Raw genomic sequence first — 20829 nt, 5'->3', positions numbered from 1 at the left:
CTCCCCGTAGAGCAGGGAGCCTGATGCGGGACTTGATCCCAGGACCCTGGGATCATGACCTGAGCTGAAGGCAGTCGCTTAACCAACTGAGCCACCCAGGCGCCCGAAAAAAATGTTTTTAAACATAAACATCCCCAGAAAGCATCCACTATAAAACACCTATGTTTCTCCTGGTAGCCTTCTCTGGAATCACCTTCTCCAAGTTGATTTAGGAAATATCCATGTGAAATTGTGATCCGCTATGGGAAGAGTCTCCCATAATTCTATGTTATGCTGACTATACTTAGTAAAAATATCCATCTAGACTTTATTGTATTTAAGTTAAATGTGTTTGCGATTACATCTCTTCTTACCTTATTTTCTCAAGACTTAGAAAATGTTCCTGTGCCTGCCTGTGATATTCACACATCATGGGAAAGCTTATGAGTACTCTTCCCTGGGGCTGACATTCTATCAATATATGCAGGAGTTGATTGTAGACAGTCCTCAGGTCCTTGACTCCCTCCCCTCTCCCACGGGCCCACCAACCAGGTTTACACAAAGAATAAGTTGTTAACTATTGATAAATTAGTCTGCTTAAGGGCTATAATGTGAAAAGAAAAATACAAATGCCAAAGGGTTATATAGCTTTAAAATTGTATGGACACACATTAATCTCCATGATCTCCCAAATGCAGAGGCCAACATGGTGATTAATTTGGGGTTGCTGTACTCACATTTGAATAAATTGTAAAATAGCTGACTCAATTCTCCTCCCTTCCTCCTGTCTGTTCTTATTTTACTATGAAAGTGACAATCTGGGGAAAATCTGAGTTTCACTGAATGTCTGGTGTAAGTCGCCAGGAAAAAAATAAGGCAAGAGGACATTTACCAGGTGTCAATGTTCATTTATGCACAACCACAAAGATACATTCTATCTTTGTTAGAAAATGGTGTGGGTGAGTATACACACTGATATAAGAACTTTTTGTTCACATCAAAATGAGTCAGTGTGTACATGTTTTCAAAGAGATGTGTCTATGTTGCTCTTTGAGAAAGAGTAGTGTGGTACTATTACAAAAAAATTTCCTTGTTCAACTTATCTCAATATATCTTTGAAGAGGTGTTATGTTGAAGAGGAAGTACATATAAAAATAGGACAGGCTTATGCATTCCATCCTTGATAATGGAATAAATCTTGGGCTTCAATGTGGTAGGCTTGATGTTCAGTGAGCCTGAGGGGAGTTCTGCCCATGAGTCTAGAAACCTGATTCAACTTATTTTCCATTGTGTCTCCAGCTCTTATCATGGTGCCATGTAACACATATCCAGTGCTCCACAAATATATTTAATGAATTAATGAACTCTCCTATCCACCCAAGCCAATTGCTCATCATGTAGGCTTTATGCACATGGACTCAGATTTTGACTTCATTCTCCCACTAGCACTGGCCACCTGCCCTGAACCCTTTCAATGAGGCATTATCAAACCATCTACCTTTTAACAGCCTCCTCTCTGGGGGTTGAACCCGTCCACCATATACCTTCCTAATAAATAGATTTTTTATGATTGAGATGCCCCAGATGACTTTGAATACCATTCATACTCTACATCTGTGCCTCTCATGCCTCATCAACAAAATTTGAATTCATTGGATGTGGGGCATACAATCTAGGTTTAGAGAAACATATAAAACTGGATATCTGGGATGCCTGGATGGCTCAGTTGGTTAAGCGTCTGCCTTCGGCTCAGGTCATGATCCCGGGGTCCTGGGATGGAGCCCTGCATCGGGCTTCTTGCTCAATGGGGAGCCTGCCTCCCCCTGCTTGTGCTCTCTCTCTGACAAATAAATAAATAAAATCTTTAAAAGAAGCAAACAAAACAAAACAAAACAAAGAACTGGATATACATCTTAGTAGTCAGTGCCATAATGAGGACAGTTCTCCCCGCCTGGATCTGTACTTTCATTAAGAGCTGGTTCCAGCTTGTCTCTGGGCCAGAACTCTCAGAGTTATAAAGAGCAGAGAGCAGAAAAGGACAATGGGTGGAAATTAGAAGGAAGCCTATTTTAGTTCACCATCAGGACAATTTCTCTAATGGGATTAACAAATTACCAAAAACCTTCAAATATAAATTACATGACTATCTATTAGGAGTGCAGTGAAAGAAATTCCTATATTCATAACAAGATTTGTGTATACGGTATCAGTGGCAAATGGTTCCTCTCCTTTCATCTTCCTTCTTCTTTTTTTCCCCTCAAATTTTACCAGCTAGATTATGAAGGTCTTACAACCCCAAGGTGGTGCAAGTTGATGGTTTAATTTTTAAGCTTAAAAAAATAGTTACTTTTTTGTGTTAAGCATGACTTCAGATGAACTGCATCTTAGAAAAAGTAGGAATGGTTTTAAAATCAATCTCAACGCTAATTCTAACCAGCGGCTCAACTTTTGGCAGGTTTATTCACTGCCCTGAAGATGAAAATTTTATCTAGAAATGGGGATAAAAAAAGTGACCTGTCTGTGTATACACACACAGGACCCATATACAGCCTATTCATATATACATACATATAGTGTATATGCTAGATATGTATAGTTTCTCACTTAAGGACGTTTTTGTATGTAAGTTCACATTACGCCACTTTGCTTTTACAGAAGACCTGCACTGGTACCTGCTTTCACTCACTGAAAGACATCTGAAGAGAATTTTCACTTTTATGGGAAAACAGCCCGAAAGTGAACATAGGGTTCAGGGTTGGTTTGGCAGCAGCTGTGTTAGAGGCAGCTCCACCCCAAGCAGCCGCAGTCACCCCACCAAGCTCCTTCCCCAGGACCTACACTCAGCGTCCCAGCATCAACTGCCAGAGTTCTGACCTGTGTCTGTGAGCATCTGTGCTTTACCTCGATATATTTCGTGCATCATTAGCAAGATGTGTCCTAAGGTATCAGAAAAGCCTAAGAGAGGTGATTTTGGGGGGGGCAGGGTGGGAACACTCAAAAATGTTCTATATAAATTCATGGTAATTGTTTCTTTGCTTCACATCATTTCAGTTTGCAAAAGGTTTCATAGGAACGCTCTACTTTTGGAGAGTAGGGGGAACCCTGTATCTTAAAATATGATGTTTCTTTTCAATAGGTAGCTGGTAGTGATTGTTAAGTTTTATTGTCCCCATGTAATGTGTCTGGCTGGTACCCTGTTTCTTACCTCATTACACGTTACCTCTTTAATTGTCACTGTACTCTGTGAGGAGGAACTATACAGATTAGGAAAACAAGGTTTAGAGCATGGAAATTTTCCCCTAATAGGGCTAATAAGTGGCACAGTTGACATTGGAATTGACGACATCATGACACGAGATCTAGATTTTTTACTTTTAAAGTGATACACTTAAAGTTGCAGGGTACTACATGGAATGCTATCATGATTTTCTTCTTAGAAAAAATACCTACAGACGTTCAGTCTCAATCTATTAATGATGCAGTGGGTGCTGTTACTTAATTAATCTTTCCTATTCAATAAATATCTTATTGTCTCAAATTACGCAATCCAGAAAGGTGAAAATTAGTTGGTTAATAACAAATCAGCCCATATATGGGTCACATAAAGATTTTATTTATTTATTTATTTGAGAGAGAGAGAGAGAGAGAGAAACAGCATGAAAGGGGAGAGGGTCAGAGGGAGAAGCAGACTTTCTGCTGGGCCGGAAGCCTGATGTGGGACTCGATCCCAGGACTCCTGGATCATGACCTGAGCCGAAGGCAGTCGCTTAACCAACTGAGCCACCCAGGGACCCATATATGGTTAACATAAATCTAAGCAGGACTCTCTCTCTCTATATATATATATATTTTTTTCTCTCTCTATATATATATTTCTCTCTATAGATATATATAGTTTTAGTGCCAACAGTTTTTATGGGTGGGTTGTGCAAAGTGTGATCAATGTCTATTATATCTGTCTCAACACTGGGTATACACCTTTCCACAGTGTTTGGGCAAGAACTCTGGACATAAGATATTTCTTCTTACCTAGGTATGGAATGTGTTGCTTTGGGAAGGCAGGGCTGTGGTAAATGTATTTTTTTTTAAATTTTCTTCCCTTGGAAACTTTATGTAGTCCTTGAGAGGTACACAGATGTATCTCTGAAAAGTTGAGTGTAAATTTAACTTTTTGAGAATAAAATTGATTTTAAATGCTAATCATTCAAGGGAATTCTCATGAATTTCATGGGGCAAATAAATTATTTCCTCATTTTTATTTTGAGCAAATCTTGATTTTCATATATCTGCTTTGCTTTCCCCATATCTGTAGCTACCTGCAGAACTAGAAGGAGGCTCTACTGAGCCACCTCCCCAACACTCATGCCAGGTATAGACATGTATGATTTCAAAAATAAACCAGTGAACACCAAATTTGTAAGATAAGTTTCCAAATCCCCAGTATCTCTGTTAATTACCTCTACTGTTTAACTTTGGAAAGTAATCAAGAGAGGTTAGTTGAGTTCCCGCTATCATGAGAGAATCATGGATGAGCTTCCATTTCATATGAGCAGTAAACAGGCTGGAAAGAACACTGGCTTGGCAGTTTTGATCAGCAGGCTGGAGTCTGCTTTTCTCCCAAATGAGTTGACTTTGGTAAATTGCTTAGCTTCCTTGGGCCTCAGTATGCTCGTTGGGAAAATGGCAGTAAAAACGTCTTCCCTTCCTACTGCACAAAGTTCATCAGGATCAAATGAGAAATGATGTGTGAGGGTATTTATAAAGCACAAAGGGCTTCACAAAATTTAAGTAAGTTTTATAGTAAATCTAATTAGGTGTGTGGTGCCTTAGATACTCTGTCATCTTCTTTTGGAAGCATTGGCAGCAAAGATGAGTCATTAAAAGAAATGCTTTAATAATAATAATAATAATAGTACTTACAGTACACTTAATAAATATTCATACTTTGGCCCCCTAGAACAAATCAGAACATGGATCCCACTGCCACTTGCCTGTAAGCAATGCTTGCTGTCCATCCCCTCTCTCTTTTCCGCTTATCCCTTTCTTTTCCTCCAACCGTTCCTAGGTTCTTATCCCTCATGCTCTTGACTGGATGGCATTCCACCCAAGGTTACTGGCTTTGATATTGTGTCCTGCTTTATAATTTTTATTAAACTGACTTGCCTTCAAAATATCATATGCCACATTCTCAAAACTCTGAATACGTAACTAGTTTATTAACCTGACGAATAGCAAACATTGAACAAATTCCTGTAATTGAGCTGAATTGACTGAAGTATAAATGGGAGACCTTGACTTTGATGTCACTGTATCCTAATGACATTCAGCATGGTTAGAACCTTCAGAACTTTTCCCCAGAGATGAGAAATGAAAATTTCACTTTTTTTTTTTTTGGCTAGTAGAGTGTTTTGTGTAACTTAAAACTTGGGCTAAAAATTGATTAGTTGCCAATATTTAAAAATATGAAAATATATCATAAAGTTACAGCTTTCTGACTTCTCCTGAAATATCAGAGCATGCCATGATATTGGATCCTCAGTAGTAAACATAGCAGTGCGTGGCGGGGGTGGGGGGGCAGGCAGGGGAGTGTAGAGGAGGGAAGCTGTTTCCTTTAGAAGAATAAGCTGTATTCAGTACTAGGATCCCCACCAGTTCCACTTGATTTATTTATGTCATCTTGTACAGCCCCTGTAGGACCTGAGTTTGTGACTCTCGATAAACCCACAGAAATAACCTAATTAAATCTTATCTCATAACCAGTTAGTCATGGGTGAAATCATGGACAGATGGTTCAAGGTGAACATATGTTGTTGATCCGTTTCTCTTATTTCATTAACCATTTGCCAGCATTTTAAACCGTCTAATCATATGTCACAAACTATAACCGGAGCGGCAGTTTATAAGGGGAAAATCTAGAGTTTTGTTGAACTATATTATTTTCAAATTTGAAAAGAAAGCTGCTTTGAGTTTTGATTGGCAGATCAAAGTAGAATTTTACCACCTCGATAAATGTGAGTCATAGGCATGTTCCAGACTCCACACCTACCACATTCCTGTGATGTCAGAGTACTACAAAGGGCGTCTCTGGTATGGGGTTTTTACAAAATACAGTGACGGAAAGTAAAATGCCTCCCATGAAATGTCACCATAAGTGATATATTAAAGACAAGGAGGAGAGGACTTGGCAACTTGACGCTGGTAGCCCCTTGAAACTTCTAGAGTTTTCTGAAAGCTTCACAAACTCCTTCCTTCATTCCCCATGCATAAGGGGAGAAAAGTTGATATGGCTAAACCCAAAACAAGGAAAAATGGGGCCATATTAGTAACAGGGGGCAATTTAACAGGAGGATTATAAATAATATTATTTGGAAAAAATCCTCTCTCTCTTTTTTTTTTCTTTTCAATTTCTAAAGTTCCTCTTTCCTCAAATCAGAGTTAAAACCTGGAGCCCTGGGATTCAGCTGTGGGCCTATTGAAAGAGACCAAGGCAACTGCTTGGTAGACCTCAGTGAAAGTCATCGATCAGAAGCACGGAAGTTGTCTGTGTCATTCCATATGGTCTGGAACAGGTCACAGGCTAGAAGTTTCTCAGATAGAGATTTGGGGTTGAAGTATTTTTATATCTGTGCAAACAGGAGGACCTTTCCAGTGTGGCTATAGCCATGGTGAATGACCAAAAAGTAGGGGATCTTGGCTTCAAAGATGGAAAATACCTATGCATTCCTAACAGAAGGCCTTCCCATATGTCTGGCTTTGAGCAAGGGCAAGTTAGCCTAATCATCACCAACCGACTGTCCAATTATCCACTGGGCTAAATAGGCAGTGGCTTAGGGGTCTAGGGAGAGGCGGCAGAGCAAATGCCAAGAGAACATTTCATTTGACACATAGACAACCACATCCTGCACAACTAGTAATTCAAACTCTGAGGATCCATGTAACTTGGTGAGCTATTGGCTCAATAATATACTGTGTATGAAAATGTTCAAAATCATCAAAGAAGACCATGGCAATGGGGATTCCAAACCTCAGTTCAGCATTTTCTACTTGTCTTGAGTCAGAATGAATTTGGTGTAATTAGAAAGACAAGGATGTATAAAAATAACTGCGATGATAGTCACAGAGAAATAACAAATGTATAGCATCTGCAGAGTTACTTTTTCTTCTTGACAAACTCACAGACAAAGTACATGGTAAGATGGCACTCTGTGTCATTCCATCTGCCTGAGCTCAGCATTTCCACACAGTCCTCGTGACCATAGGGGTCACTAGGCTCCCCCTCTTTCCAGTTGCTGTAGTTCTGTAGTGGAGTGTTGTCTGTGAACACATACTGTCCCTCCTTCTCAAGGTCATTCACCCCGATGAACACCCGGAAAAAGCCACTTTTGGCCACATAGTCAGCGATGAGTGTGTTGGCAGCTTCGTCCTTTGGCATGGCCAGCATCCCACCCCGGATCCGGCAGTGGGTCAGGGATTCCCTATAGTTCTTCTCCTCCTGCACGATGTAGTAGAATTTCTCCTCAGTTTCCCTAATCCCTGCTATGACTTTGCAGAGAGGAAAAGATGAGCATGATTAAGCATCTCAAAAGGAGAAAAGGCAAGTATATAATATTGCTGGATTTAAATTCATTTATTTGGTGTTCAACAATTATTTTGCAAGTCTCTAGTATGAGGTAGGCACTGGTTAGATATTTTTATCACCTTTGTAGTTATCAAATGGAAAACAAGGCCCTGCCATTTGTCCTCCCTGTCCTTCCTCCTTAACTTCCCACACAACTGTGGAGAAGAGACTATTTTGACAAAGGTTTGTTATATGAGTTGCCACTTAGCTCCTCTCAGACTACTTTCCCATCCTACTTTATGCTTTGCCATACTTAGAGTCCCAAGATCATGCCCTTCTCTCTTCCATTTCCATGACTTTCATGGCTGGAAAGTCTTCTCACTGCTTTACCTGGAAAACTCCTACTTGTCTTTTAGATCCCAGTGGAAATATTTTCTCCCATAAGAGCCTTTCCAGTGTCTCTGGACAGGCATGGGACTCTTGTGCACACTCCCCCATGTTTCCATAGCTCTTCCTCTTCCTCTTCCTCTTTTGTATCACTCAACACATTCTAGTGTAATTGTTGGTCGCATGCCTCATGTACTAAACTATGAATGTCTTGGGGACAATGACCATGTCTTTACCACTCTGTAGCCTCAGAGCCCGCAAGAGTGCATGGGATGGTAAAAGTTTATTGAATGGACATAGGAATAATATAGAAGTTTGTCACCTTTGGGCTGAATTCCTGGGCTATGAACATGTACATAGATTGAGTTTGTCCATGTTCACTCCATGTACATGAAGTACTAAGCTACTGAATAAGCTTCAGGACAGAATTGGGGACTCAGAATCATCCTGAGCTCATAATATGTTAAATATGTTTTAGGCTTTGGGAGCATCTACATATATTTCTTTGGGTCTATAAATCAAAATTTACTAAGAAATCTGTGACCACGCCAATAAATGTCAAAAACTGTTGCTCTATGTGGAAGCTCTAGGGTCTGGTTTTTTTTTTTTTTTTTAATGAGAATCCAAGTCATGTCAGAGACAGCGTCTCAGTACTAATTATAACCAGATTTATAATTAAGAGTATTACAAGACGAAGATGAACACAAGATGGCATATGTGTGTTTCTAATAATGTACAACAAACATAGCTGGGTTACAATAAATAAAAGTACAACAAAAGAAGACCAGTTTCAACTGTAACTACAATAGATTCTTCATTCATACTGTCTCAGAAGAGAACACATTAAGCCACCTTAAGGGCTTCACTGCTAACTACACAGTGGGGAAATGGCAAGGGGTAACAAAAATGCCTAATGTGGGAAGCTGCACAATTCAGAGAAACGCATAATGTTCTGTTGATGTGTTTTGAGGGTAGAGCCATCTGTGAAACCAGTATTCGAATCCCTGATCCCCTGTTAATTAGCTCTGTATCTATGGGCAAGGTAATTTCTCTAAGCTTCAGGGTAATCACAATACCTACACCCTGGGTATAAATTCAAGTACTCAAGAAAATAGCTATTGCTTTTACCATTACTTCTCTTTTCTGAGATGCTAGCTCTGTTTGGCTCTTCCTGTCCCTTTTTATTGTTAAGGCATGGCTTGCCAAACTCTACCCTCTTCTCCGTTCCCCTCTCTCCAGAAAGTATCTTTTTCTACCCATAGGCAATGTGATACATGTGAATATATGTAGGTGGTGGTCCCAGAGTGCCCTGGAGTCTAGAGATAATTAGCATTTTGAGACACCTGTACATTGGTGATACTGTCTCAGTAGGTCTTTGCCTGATCCTAGGTATTCCCCACTAGGAATCCTGGAATTGCAATGTCAAAAGAGATTAAATTGGTAGACAGCGCAAGGCAAAAGACGATATACTCACCATTCTTGACAAACTTCATAGATGTTTTGAGGCGAGCAACACTAATATCCAGTTGTCCAACAACTTTCCGGTACCTTCCGCAGTCACAGACGGTGCCTTTTAAATGACAAAAACTGTGAATTCACGTTGGAGCACATAAAGATCAGTTGGAAAGGGCAGTTGCTCTCTTCTCAATCTTTACTATCTTTTCCTAGTCTGGCTATATTGAGTTGGCTGCACAGATACAACTAATCAAACAAGTCATAATTTATTTAGATTGAAGGTAGAATTCTGATGGGGGGGCAAAGAAACATTTAAATTTGTGTCACGTGTCCTACTAACATGGCCTTCTGAGAAAGGCTAATACTTTTAGTCTTTTACTTAAAACAAGGCTTCTACATTACGTTGTCTTCAGGAATTTACAAAACACCTTTTTAAGTATTTTGGATGGGTTAAAACACAGCTCTAAACCAGATTTTTAAAGAGAAGAATAAATATGGCCAACCCCTGCACACATACTGTGGACCATTTGGCATTTTTGTTGAACACAGAATGTGTCCATCCAATCTCAAAATAAAATCTTTACAGCTTTCTTAAAACAAATTTCTAGCCAGTCTCCTCTTCTCTTAACTGCATTGCTCACTGGCTCACACAACTATCCCAAGACAGGAGAAAACTTTCATGATGAAACCAAATGATAATTCTGATTATCCATTTCAAGTACAGCTTGAATGATCCTTGAATGTTTCAAGGACTAAGTTGAAGTCTTGTGAATAGATTCAACTTATAATTTCAAGAACCAGTTGTCCCATTTGTGGATTAACTCTGATTTTAATTTCTGCCATTAATTCCCTCTTTGTTCATTTACCTTTTCAACTACCTGCTGATACCGTGACAGAGAAAGAAATGTAAAGAAAATGATGTGAAATTCAAATGATCCCCTTTTTCTATTTAATGGCTGCTTCATGTAATCAGTCCCTTTTGCTTTCTTCTTTGGCAGTTGAAAAGCAAAAAGAATTTTATTAGCCAAAGGGGGGAGAAATCTGTGGCTTTATTTATCCACATTCACAGTTAAATATAAGAAATTTAAAACAGTTCTTAGAATTAGTCTTCACTACAACTCTGTGACCTCCCCCAGAGCAATCTACTTTTTTCCCTGCACATAGCACCGGAAATAAAATTCCTTCAGGACTCAGGGAGACTCTCCCTGACCACTGAAGGCACATTCTGTATCCATGGGGTCTTTCCAGATCGGGCCAGTTTGCTGTGGGCAAACTGCTGTCCCCTGTTTGGTTGAGATGCTGGTGGAATGTAGGGCACACTGGTACAGTCCTAACTGCTGAGGCCATGGTGGGTTTTCCTCTGCTCTAGGACGATGAGGGCTGCTTCCTGATGTGCTGGGTTTGCTTCCTCCCGCTAAGCATGACTAGGATGGAATGTGCCATCATTCCCTTCCCCAGGGCTTGGAAAGTCACCAGCAGATAGAGAGGAAAGTTCCCTTCTTTCCTTCCCTCTAGCCCAAGCAAAATAAGGTTAAGCATTGAGAGGACTATTGTTTTTTCATAAAAATGTATTTATTTTTAAAGATGAATACATTTGGAATGACGCTAGAAATTTAAGAGAAAAATGAGCGTGTCGTACCTGCTTTGCCTTTTCCTCCTGGTATCCCGGGCAAACCCTTTTCCCCTTTGTCACCTGAACAAAAACAACAGCCATGAAAAAAACAATTAACTAAAATGGTGGAATCATTTCTGGCAGACAATATCTTACATACCTGAAAACATAGGAAAGAGTTTTTAAATTTCATTTACAATATCTCCAACTAATATTCCCTGGTTTTATATAAATAATTCGATTTTGAAGTGGCTGCACAGATACAACTAATCAAACAAGTCATAATTTATTTAGACTGAAGGTAGAATTCTGATGGGGGGGCAAAGAAACATTTAAATTTGTGTCACGTGTCCTACTAACATTGGCCTTCTGAGAAAGGCTAATACAATTCTCTGCATGCTTTTAACTTTCAAAGTACCGTTGTTCTGTATATCTGAATTAATTAGTACATTGTAGTGTCTGTGTATTTATTATGCTCCCATGTTCTTCCATATGGCTTTGCCCTTGGATTTTCAAAAACATATATTGTGCTTTTTCTTTTTCTTTTTTTTAATTTTATTATGTTATGTTAGTCACCATGCAATACATCATTAGTTTCTGATATGGTGAGCCATGATCCATTGTTTTCGTATAACACCCACTGCTTAGTTTAATTCAAATATTTACTATTTATTACTTACTCTGTGCAAGACAAAAAGCTTGGTACTTTGAGAGGATATAAAGAGAGACAAGATTAAACTGACCTGAAGGGGTTTATGCTTTTTGAAAAGATGTGATGTATGCAAATATCTGTAATATAAAGTTGTGTCAAATATATTATGCTGAAATATCAACCTTGATAATTTTCCCCTCTGCTCTGCTTTGTATGTGGCCATTTTCTTATTCAGTCAGAGACATCCACAAAATAATTCTCAGAGAATCAGGATTATTAAAGCAGAGAGAAAAAAATGTTGATTTTTTTTCAACTTCAAAATAAGCCCTTGAAGCCTACATCAGACACAATAATTGAAAGCAAAAGCTTTTGATTTCCAAGAGGAAATGTTTGGCTGAAGTTCTTGAGAATCAAAAGAGAAGATCCTGATGGTAGTAAAATAGAGTTTAGGCTTCAATTATGAACTGGAAAAAGAAAAAAAGAATTTGGGAGGAATGAATATAGGATGAAGGTCATCCAGGTTAGAGGAGTATGGGGGCTTGCTTACCTTTATAGGAGTTTGGCGAGGCCAGGGAATTAGTTATATTACCCAAGGGGGCAATGTGAGGGGAAACAGAGTCAGGATTGAGGTTCTGCCTAGCCCCATCCTTTACCAGCAAAAGGGAAAAAAATGGGAGGCACTCTAAAACCCATAAGGTAGCCCATGTTGCCTGCTCATTACCTGTTTTGTTTTTTTTTTTAAAGATTTTATTTATTTATTTGACAGAGAGTGACACAGTGAGAGAGGGAACACAAGCAGGGGGAGTGGGAGAGGGAGAAGCAGGCTTCCTGCCGAGCAGGGAACCCGATGCGGGGCTCAATGCGGGGCTCGATCCCAGGACCCTGGGATCATGACCTGAGCCGAAGGCAGGCGCTTAACGACTGAGGCACCCAGGCGCCCCTTACCTGTTCTTTTTATTACTGTCTGCTGATTGCTTGATCTTCCAGGAAAGGCTGCTTGCCAGGGCCCCAAGAATTTACTGAGCCTTTCCAAATTGACCCATGTGGACACTTCTCTTTACAGGGATGGTGGACATTCATGAGCTCCCCAAACAGGAGAGGTCCTTGAAATTCAGAATGCAATTTAAATACGTAGGAGGAAGCCTCAGAACTTGCACTTGAATGAAATAAGACAATGGTGGAAATCCATGACAATAGAATGTGGTAAAAACTGTAAGAGAGATATTGAACAGAGATAATATATTCTGAGAGGGACGTAAATGACATAATGCTTCAGCTGGAAGGAGGAAGGAAGCCTCTCCTGGCAAGATAGCACTGAAACTTAGTTCTGAAAAATTTCAGCAGATGAAGATGGGAGCAAGATAGGGGACAATGCACAGCAGAGGTACAGTTGGAAAAAAGCATGGAAATATGCCATGCACCCTGATGAGGAAGATAGATCTGCTCACACCTAAATTGTGTCTGCAAATTCCTCAATTTCTCTCATATGTAATTTGTTAAAGATGAAAATAGATTTTGAGAATATGTTAATGGGAAGAAAGGGAATATACATTTGCTAAGTACTCTTCCAGATACTTTATAGATATTATCATATTATTTATAGATATTATCATATTATTTATAGATATTATCAAATTAAATCCTATGAGTTAGGTATTATCAGTATCTTTATTCTACAGTGGAGAGAATGGAGGATCATAGAGGCAACATAACTTGTTCAAGGACATCTAGCAATTCAGTGGCAGTACTGGTATCGAAACCCAACAATTTCTGGCTCCCCAGTTCATGGTGTTTCCCAAATGAGTGAACCAATGATTTAATGAATGAAAGCAAAGTATTAAAAAAATGTTATCAGTAGTTGAAAGGAATGCGAAGTCCTTGTCACCACCAGAAACTAGATGGACTTAAAAAATCATATGAATATAGATTAATATTTTATCTTTTGAAAATAGTGTGTTTTCTTTAAATGTGGATCCCTTTTAATTCAATGTGGGCTGAAAGTTGATTCTAGTCCTGCTGTGATCCTAGTTCTGGGCTAAACCCAATGGTGAACATCAAAGAAGCCTAAATGGAGTATTTGTTTTATAAAAATAATGGGGGTTTTAAGGAAAACAAAGCACACATCAGAAACGAAGGAAATGGGACACTATCACTCTTACCTACTCACAGAGTGAAATAAAGGAAGTTCCTGCCAGGTATTTGGCAAAAATGGCTGTGGATCAGAGCAGAGAAGATGTTCTCTGAAGCAAGAGCCTTCAGCTGGATCTTAATGGTGTGGAAAACAGATTTTTGAATTGATAAATGGCTTTTTTGTCTGACAAGTTGTAAGCACTGCAACTACTTTCCAGTATTTTCACATGAATTTCATTCCTTTTTTAACAGATGGGAAAGTCAAGGCGCTGTGGTAGTGTGAACAACCATGGCAGTCCAAAAAACCACGGCTTGCATCCTGGCTCTGTCATTTACTAGCTTAATTTCTTTAAGCCTCTATTTCTTCATTTTTTCATTGGAAATAATGGTGCCTAGAATCAGAAGATTGTTAAGGAGGACAAATTAGATAATGCCATCTTCTCACGGGATTAACTCTGTGCTTGAGTCATAGAGAATGATCAACCAATGTTAGCTTCTGCCACATACTTAGCTGGAAAGCTTGCCACATACTTAGCTGGTTCATGGCAGATGTGAGCTGATAGTGCCTATTTCCCCAAAATGAATTCGGGTTTAAAGCCATACACGAAAACTTATTTTGGCCCATGAGCGGGAACATGTCAGTAATAACTGTCTTAAGGCTGAAGAATTAGAGGTTGTATTTAAGCAAACAAACAAACAAACAAAAATCATAATGCTTCCACTGTAAAAGGATTATTGACCTTAAGTAAAAACATTTATTTTGCTATGAGATTGAATTTGCCTGTACTAAATCATTCTCTCTTATTCCTAAAATGAAATATTGACATCCGGAAAGCTACCTTGTCCATGCAAGTGACAACATTAAGGTCAGCCCAGAAAGTTGAGATTAATCTGAGTCAGTGAAAAATTTAGAAGGGCCATTGACAAAATGAGGACAATAAATTTCAAAGTACAGATTAAAAATGAAATTAATCCAGGTGAGCCAGAACACTAACCCTCAATTTTTTTTTGAAATTCCAGGACATGCTCATAAATTTTGATGGCATATCTCTGGAGGAGAAAGAAATCTTAGTGAATGGTGGAAATTGATAAGGGACAGTAGTACTTATAAGAAATAAAGGGTAGAAATAGGGCCACATCATAGGAAATAATATATTTTATCATTCACTTTTTTATTCTTAATGCAATAAACATTTAGAAAATTTCCATGTATATGAGGCATTAGGATCAAATGATTAAAAAGTAGGGTCCCCACATAGAGCTTATATTTATTTAAGCAAAAAGACCCAATAAATCTTTCATTCATTTCGGGCGCCTGGGTGGCTCAGTTGGTTAAGCGACTGCCTTTGGCTCAGGTCATGATCCTGGAGTCCCGGGATCGAGTTCCGCATCGGGCTCCCTGTTCAGCAGGGAGTCTGCTTCTCCCTCTGACCCTCCCCCCTCTCATGCTCTCTCTATCTCATTCTCTCTCTCAAATAAATAAATAAAATCTTTAAAAAAAAATCTTTCATTCATTTCTTCCTCCAGGAGCTCACAGTCTATAGGGGGAAAAAGACAAGCTAATAAGCCATGACAATGAGTAAATATGGAATTGGCTTGAAGAAGTTATGGTTAGTTAACCCAATCATTTCCAGACTGTTACTTTTTCAACATTTGTGGAAGTTCATCCACTATGAGGCTCAGAAAATCATACTGAGCTCTACTCTTCCTGTCTCTGTCATCTACCACCCCCACCCCCCAAGACACCTTGTCTTATTCTATGAAAGGTTTAAGACTTGACTCAAGATCATGAACGCCAACTCTCTTAGCTGGAGCCTCATCTGTATTCAACACATCTAAATCTAGGCAAGCGTACCATCTAGAATAACTCATTGAAAAATGAACTTCTTGAATTCTGGACGTGTTCATGAGAGTGACTCCTCCTCCCCCTCACACTTCTGCTCATCTCCAGGGTGATACTTGGGATCTCAACTACATGGAACATGGCTACATCTCAGAAATCTTAGAAGTCCAGCATCCCACTTTCTGGCTACATCTTTCCATCCCTTAACCAGTTGTTACATGAAGCTGGTACAGCCAGGGATCTCCACATTGTGGATCTCCACGATGCATTTTATCTGAACTTATGCAATTTGAGGAGCCCTCTTTAAGAAAAATTATTCCAATTACAAATGGAGAAGTGGTATAAAAATGAATACTTATAAGAAAAGAAACAAAAGTAAATCACTGAATTTTAAAATTAGACACCACATTACAAAATTCACTAAGAATCATAACATTTTAATTAATAAATTTGTACCTCTATAATTCCGTTTTCATACTTGTGGGCTGCATATGTTTGGCTGCATTCATGAATATGCAATTGATCTAGCACTACTTATTGATAAGTACATCATTTCCCATTGCAAAGTAACATCAACTTTGCATAACCAAATTTAGGAGTCTTCCTGCATGTTCCATTCCCTTTCATTGATGTATTTATCTGTCTCTGCATAAATTAACACTATCTTAATGATTGTAGCTTTAAAACAAATGTTTAAATTCAGGCTTCCAGCTTTGTTTTTCTTTTTTTTTAAGGTTATCATTTCCATATACATTTTGAATTGGCTTGTTAAATTCCAAGAGAGCTACTTCTGGGCTGTTGATTGAGATAGCATTGATCTACACATAAATTTGGGGGTCATGTTAACCATATTGATCATCCTAACCTTATTGAGCCTTCCAATCTATGAATGTAGTTTTGCCACCATTTTCTTAAACATTTTTTAATTTCTCTCATTATCATTATGTCTTGTTTGTTGTAGAAGGCTTAGACACCTTCCTTTTTAGCTTTATTCCTAGAAACTTAATAATTTTGATGCTGTAATTAGTGGCATCTTTTAAATTTCATTTTTAATGGTTTCTGGTATATAGAAACAAAATTGATTTTGTACAGCTAAACTGTGTAAAAAACTTAATACAAATAGTTAATCTGTAGATTCATTTGTATTTTCTGGATACACACTCACATCATCTGCAAATAATGACACTTTTATTTCTTTGTTTCCAATTATTGTGATTCTTATCTCCTGTTCTTGCAATTTTTCTCTAGCTAGAACCTCTGCTATGATGTTGGTTAAAACTGTTGATGAGGGCTGTGCTCATCTCATTCCCAACCCCAGGAGAGAAGTGGTCAAGATTTCATTATTGAGTATTATTTTTAATAGGTTTCTATTGCTGTTGTTGATATTCCTTTTCATATTAAGTATGGTACCCTCTGTGTCTAGCTTGCTATTATGTTTTGAAACATGAAAGGGTGTATGTTTAATTAAATGTTTTTCAGAATTTCTGGAGGCCTAACTGAAAATGTTTATTTTTGAAGTGAAAAAGAGTGGCATTTTTCCTGGGTCACTCTTCTTTGGCAGGCCTTGAATACCAGTTCAGTTTGAGCAACTTTCTGCTTGAGCTTCTCAGTCTCATAGCGCTGCCTTGCTTATGAATTGGTGAATGACTTGAAAGGAAAAATAGTACAGAATGCATAGCTCACCTTAGTGTGGTTCTCTTCTCTGGATCAGGCCCCTAAAGTCCTATTCAATTTGGTAGCTCTCCTGGGCCTTCAAATTTGTATCTGCTTTTTCTTTTGTCTTGCCTTTTTTTTTTTTTGACTCAGGTAAGTCATTCTTAACAGAAGGATTAATGCAAGTGAATTTCTCAAAGCTTATATGCAGAAATCTGAATTTTGTTTTATTATTAATGGTGTAAGAAATTTCTTTCACCTTTAAAACTGAGTATTGATGATTTATATAAATTAAGAATATTTTCAAATTTGAGAATCCTTCTCTAACTTCTTTTTCATATATGAGCTGTTGGATTTGGAAACATTTTCCACAGCCTAGCTCTGACCCTGTACATTTCAAACATTGTTTCTTTTCCACAACTCACACATTTCTTGTGCTGGATGCCCCAAGACACATTCCTGTGAGGATCTGATCTCTGCCCCTGCACTTTTTCACCATGACTTTGGATAGATCTGCACAGTAAGTGGTAAGCATATTCTTGGAACCTAGTCTTAGATTGAAATTATTAGCAATAACTATACACGGAAGTAACTGCAAACAATGTAAGCCTATCCCATGCAAGTTCAAACTAAATGTTTCCCCCACTCAAGTTCCTCCTGATGAGCTCCCAAAATACTTGTGTCCACTCCCATAACCAGCTGATACAAAGAGAAGTCTGACAGAGGGAAGCTGGAACAGAAGGATACAGTAGCGTTAAGCTGTGCATTCTCAATGAGGACAGTATCGGCTCAAGGATATGAAAGTTGGTTCAAGGGGGGTGAAAAATCTTACTCTCTTTTATACACGAAGCCAAATAGACATACAACGCAGGGCGCCTGGGTGGCTCGGTTGGGCGACTGCCTTCGGCTCAGGTCATGATCCTGGAGTCCCGGGATCGAGTCCCGCATCGGGCTCCCTGCTCAGCAGGGTGTCTGCTTCTCGCTCTGACCCTCCTCCCTCTCATGCTCTCTGTCTCTCATTCTCTCTGTCTCAAATAAATAAATAAAATCTTTAAAAAAAAATAGACATACAACGCATAACAGATATATAGTCCATAGGTGGTATTAAAATTTCATAGGGGAGGGCAATTAGAAAAAAATATATCTAAAAAGCTGGTTGGGAGGCAATATGTCTAAAAAGGCTGGTTAAGGAGGAAATAGTTTTTTTAAAAAAATGTTGAGAGGCACTCTTTTAACCAGTTGAGGATAAAATGCCTTACTTTACAAACTCTACCAAGACATGGCCATGTGCATTGATAAGGCTCCTCTCAGGGTCTTGGGAAGAACCCCAGTAAGTGGGGGGCTCTGAAGCCAAAGCTTCATTAACTTCATGGTAAAACCATCCAAAATCCATACTACGGAAAGAATCAACATCTATGAGGAGTCCATCTAGCTCTTCCCCAGCTATGAGAATTTCAATCACAGGTGAACATACGCTATAGGTCATGGAATCAGAAATAAGCATAGCAACTTCTTTTCAGTGGTACTACAATGTCCCCGCCCTCAAATGCAGGCAGAAGGAAAAATCTCAAAGGAATAAGTTGGAAAAGGACAGGGAGAGAGGAAATACCAAGCTACGGGATGAGAAGTGAGGGGCCGCAGCGTCAGCTCACACTGCACCAATCAACCTGCCCAAGAACACACTGTGGGTGATGGGAGGTACACGCCTGATCATGCAGTTGCTCGGGCATGTAAGGAAGGAAAGCTGCAGGGTACACCTCAAGGCTGCATACTTCTGTTACCTGTGGCACTGAGTTTCCTCAGCTCTGTACCTTTGCACAAGTATCTCTTGCCACCCCTCAAAGGACTTTCCCCCCATTTCCATAAACATGTCACTGTTCTTCAAGACCTAGCTCAGGTCTTTATATCAATCTGGCCTTACTCTCCCACATGGTTCCTATAGCAGTCATTTAGTTACTCAGTATTCTAATTCTTTCTGAGAAAGTCCTATGTCCTATCTTCCTAAATAGTCTATGAGTTCCTTGCAATAAAACTGCATTCTCATTAGGCTTTGTATCTTCAAACCAAGTGGGACAATGCCAGTATGAACTGCTGACCATCAGGAGCCCCTGGAACCTGCTATCATTGTGGAGCTTTATGAGAAGACAAGTTGCAGGAGTGCTTAGATAATAAAGAGGAGGTCACCTCTGTTTTATAATAGAAAAGCAGTAATTTTGTGAAGGATTGGGACAGGACAGAACACAAAAGAGTATGAATATATATACTTAAAGTTTCTAATCTGTTAATAAATCCCAGATGCAGAATCCTCATTATTTCACTCAGTTTAAGAAAGAAAATTATATGGGGGTGCCTGAGTGGCTCAGTCAGTTGAGTGTCTGGTTCTTGATTTCAACTCAGGTCATGGTCTCAGGGTCATTAGATCAAGCCCCAAGTCGGGCTCCATGCTCAGCGGGGAATCTGCTTGAGATTCTCTCTCTCCCTCTGCCCCTCCTTCCTGCTCTGTTTCGCTCTCTTTCTCTCAAATAAATAAAATCTATAAAAGAAAGAAAGAGAAAGAAAGAAAGAAAGAAAGAAAGAGAAAGAAAAGAAAAGAAAAGAAAAGAAAAGAAAGACGCCTGGGTGGCTCAGTCATTAAGCGTCTGCCTTCGGCTCAGGTCATGATCCCAGGGTCCTAGAATTGAGCCCTGCATTGGGCTCCCTGCTCAGTGGGAAGCCTGCTTCTCCCTCTCCCACTCCCCCTGCTTGTGTTCCCTCTCTCACTCTCTCTATCTGTCAAATAAATAAAATTTTTTAAAAAATCTTTAAAAAAAAAGAAAGAAAGAAAGAAAGGAAGGAAGAAAAAGAAAAGAAAGAAAGAAAGAAAGAAGAAAGAAGAAAGAAATTTCTACTATCCTTTGCTGCCTTGAATTTTAATAATTGTTTTCTACCACTGAACATGCTTCATGGTCTTGATACCCATTTTAGTTGTATCAAGGATTACAACCAACAGATTCTAGGATATATAGTTCAATACAGAAAGTACCAAAACTTTATGTTTGATTGTGTCCCTGAATTTCTGTTTAATCTTGTTCAAGGCCTTTATTTTTTAGACACATTGTTTATATATGAAAGGAACAGCTAAGATACGAAGAAAGAGAAAAACTCCTATTTTAAAAGAAAGAAAAGGGATCATTTTCATGATACAGAACATTTCAGAATATATCAAGGTTATGTATGATTTGCTTCAAATTGCCACTGGAGAAAAGGAAAATGCAGCTTACCCTTCTTACCAATGGGCCCAGTCTTGCCAATGTTGCCCTGGTCTCCTGCATCACCCAGCTCCCCCTTAATTCCTGAAAAGCAAAGCATGTCATCTTTATATCCTAAGGTTTTATACTCCCTTTGAAGATGTGGCTAATGCATGATAGTCACTTGAAGGAAATACCAAAAAGTGTACTCTTCTATCTGTGGTATGTGACATATATCTTGTGCTTCCTTATCTACTTTAATCACATTACAGTGTATGTATTAAAACTAAATGTGGGTAAGTATGAAAATCCTGGACCCAGTGATACTGAAAT

At 38.9% G+C, this 20829-nt stretch overlaps 1 protein-coding gene across 2 annotated transcripts in view; it reads right to left on the bottom strand.

The window, feature by feature from the left end:
- Positions 1 to 3570: 3570 nt before the first annotated feature.
- The window catches only part of COLEC10 (collectin subfamily member 10), a 38469-nt gene continuing 21210 nt past the window's right edge, over positions 3571 to 20829 (bottom strand). Inside the window, exons 3-6 of one of the 2 annotated variants that reach the window (XM_006747036.3) lie at positions 20530 to 20601; positions 11019 to 11072; positions 9399 to 9494; positions 3571 to 7521 (exon numbers count right to left, since the gene is read on the bottom strand). In XM_006747036.3, coding sequence (XP_006747099.1) covers positions 7130 to 7521; positions 9399 to 9494; positions 11019 to 11072; positions 20530 to 20601 — 614 coding nt within the window. In that variant the 3' untranslated portion in view covers positions 3571 to 7129. The remainder of the gene's footprint in view (positions 7522 to 9398; positions 9495 to 11018; positions 11073 to 20529; positions 20602 to 20829) is intronic. The other variant, XM_031017845.2, reaches the window with a different exon arrangement.

This window comes from Leptonychotes weddellii, chromosome 4 (genome assembly GCF_054177405.1).
Source record: "Leptonychotes weddellii isolate Sample4059 chromosome 4, ASM5417740v2, whole genome shotgun sequence".
Classification (NCBI taxonomy): domain Eukaryota; kingdom Metazoa; phylum Chordata; class Mammalia; order Carnivora; family Phocidae; genus Leptonychotes; species Leptonychotes weddellii.
This window is presented reverse-complemented; position numbering and strand designations above follow the sequence as displayed.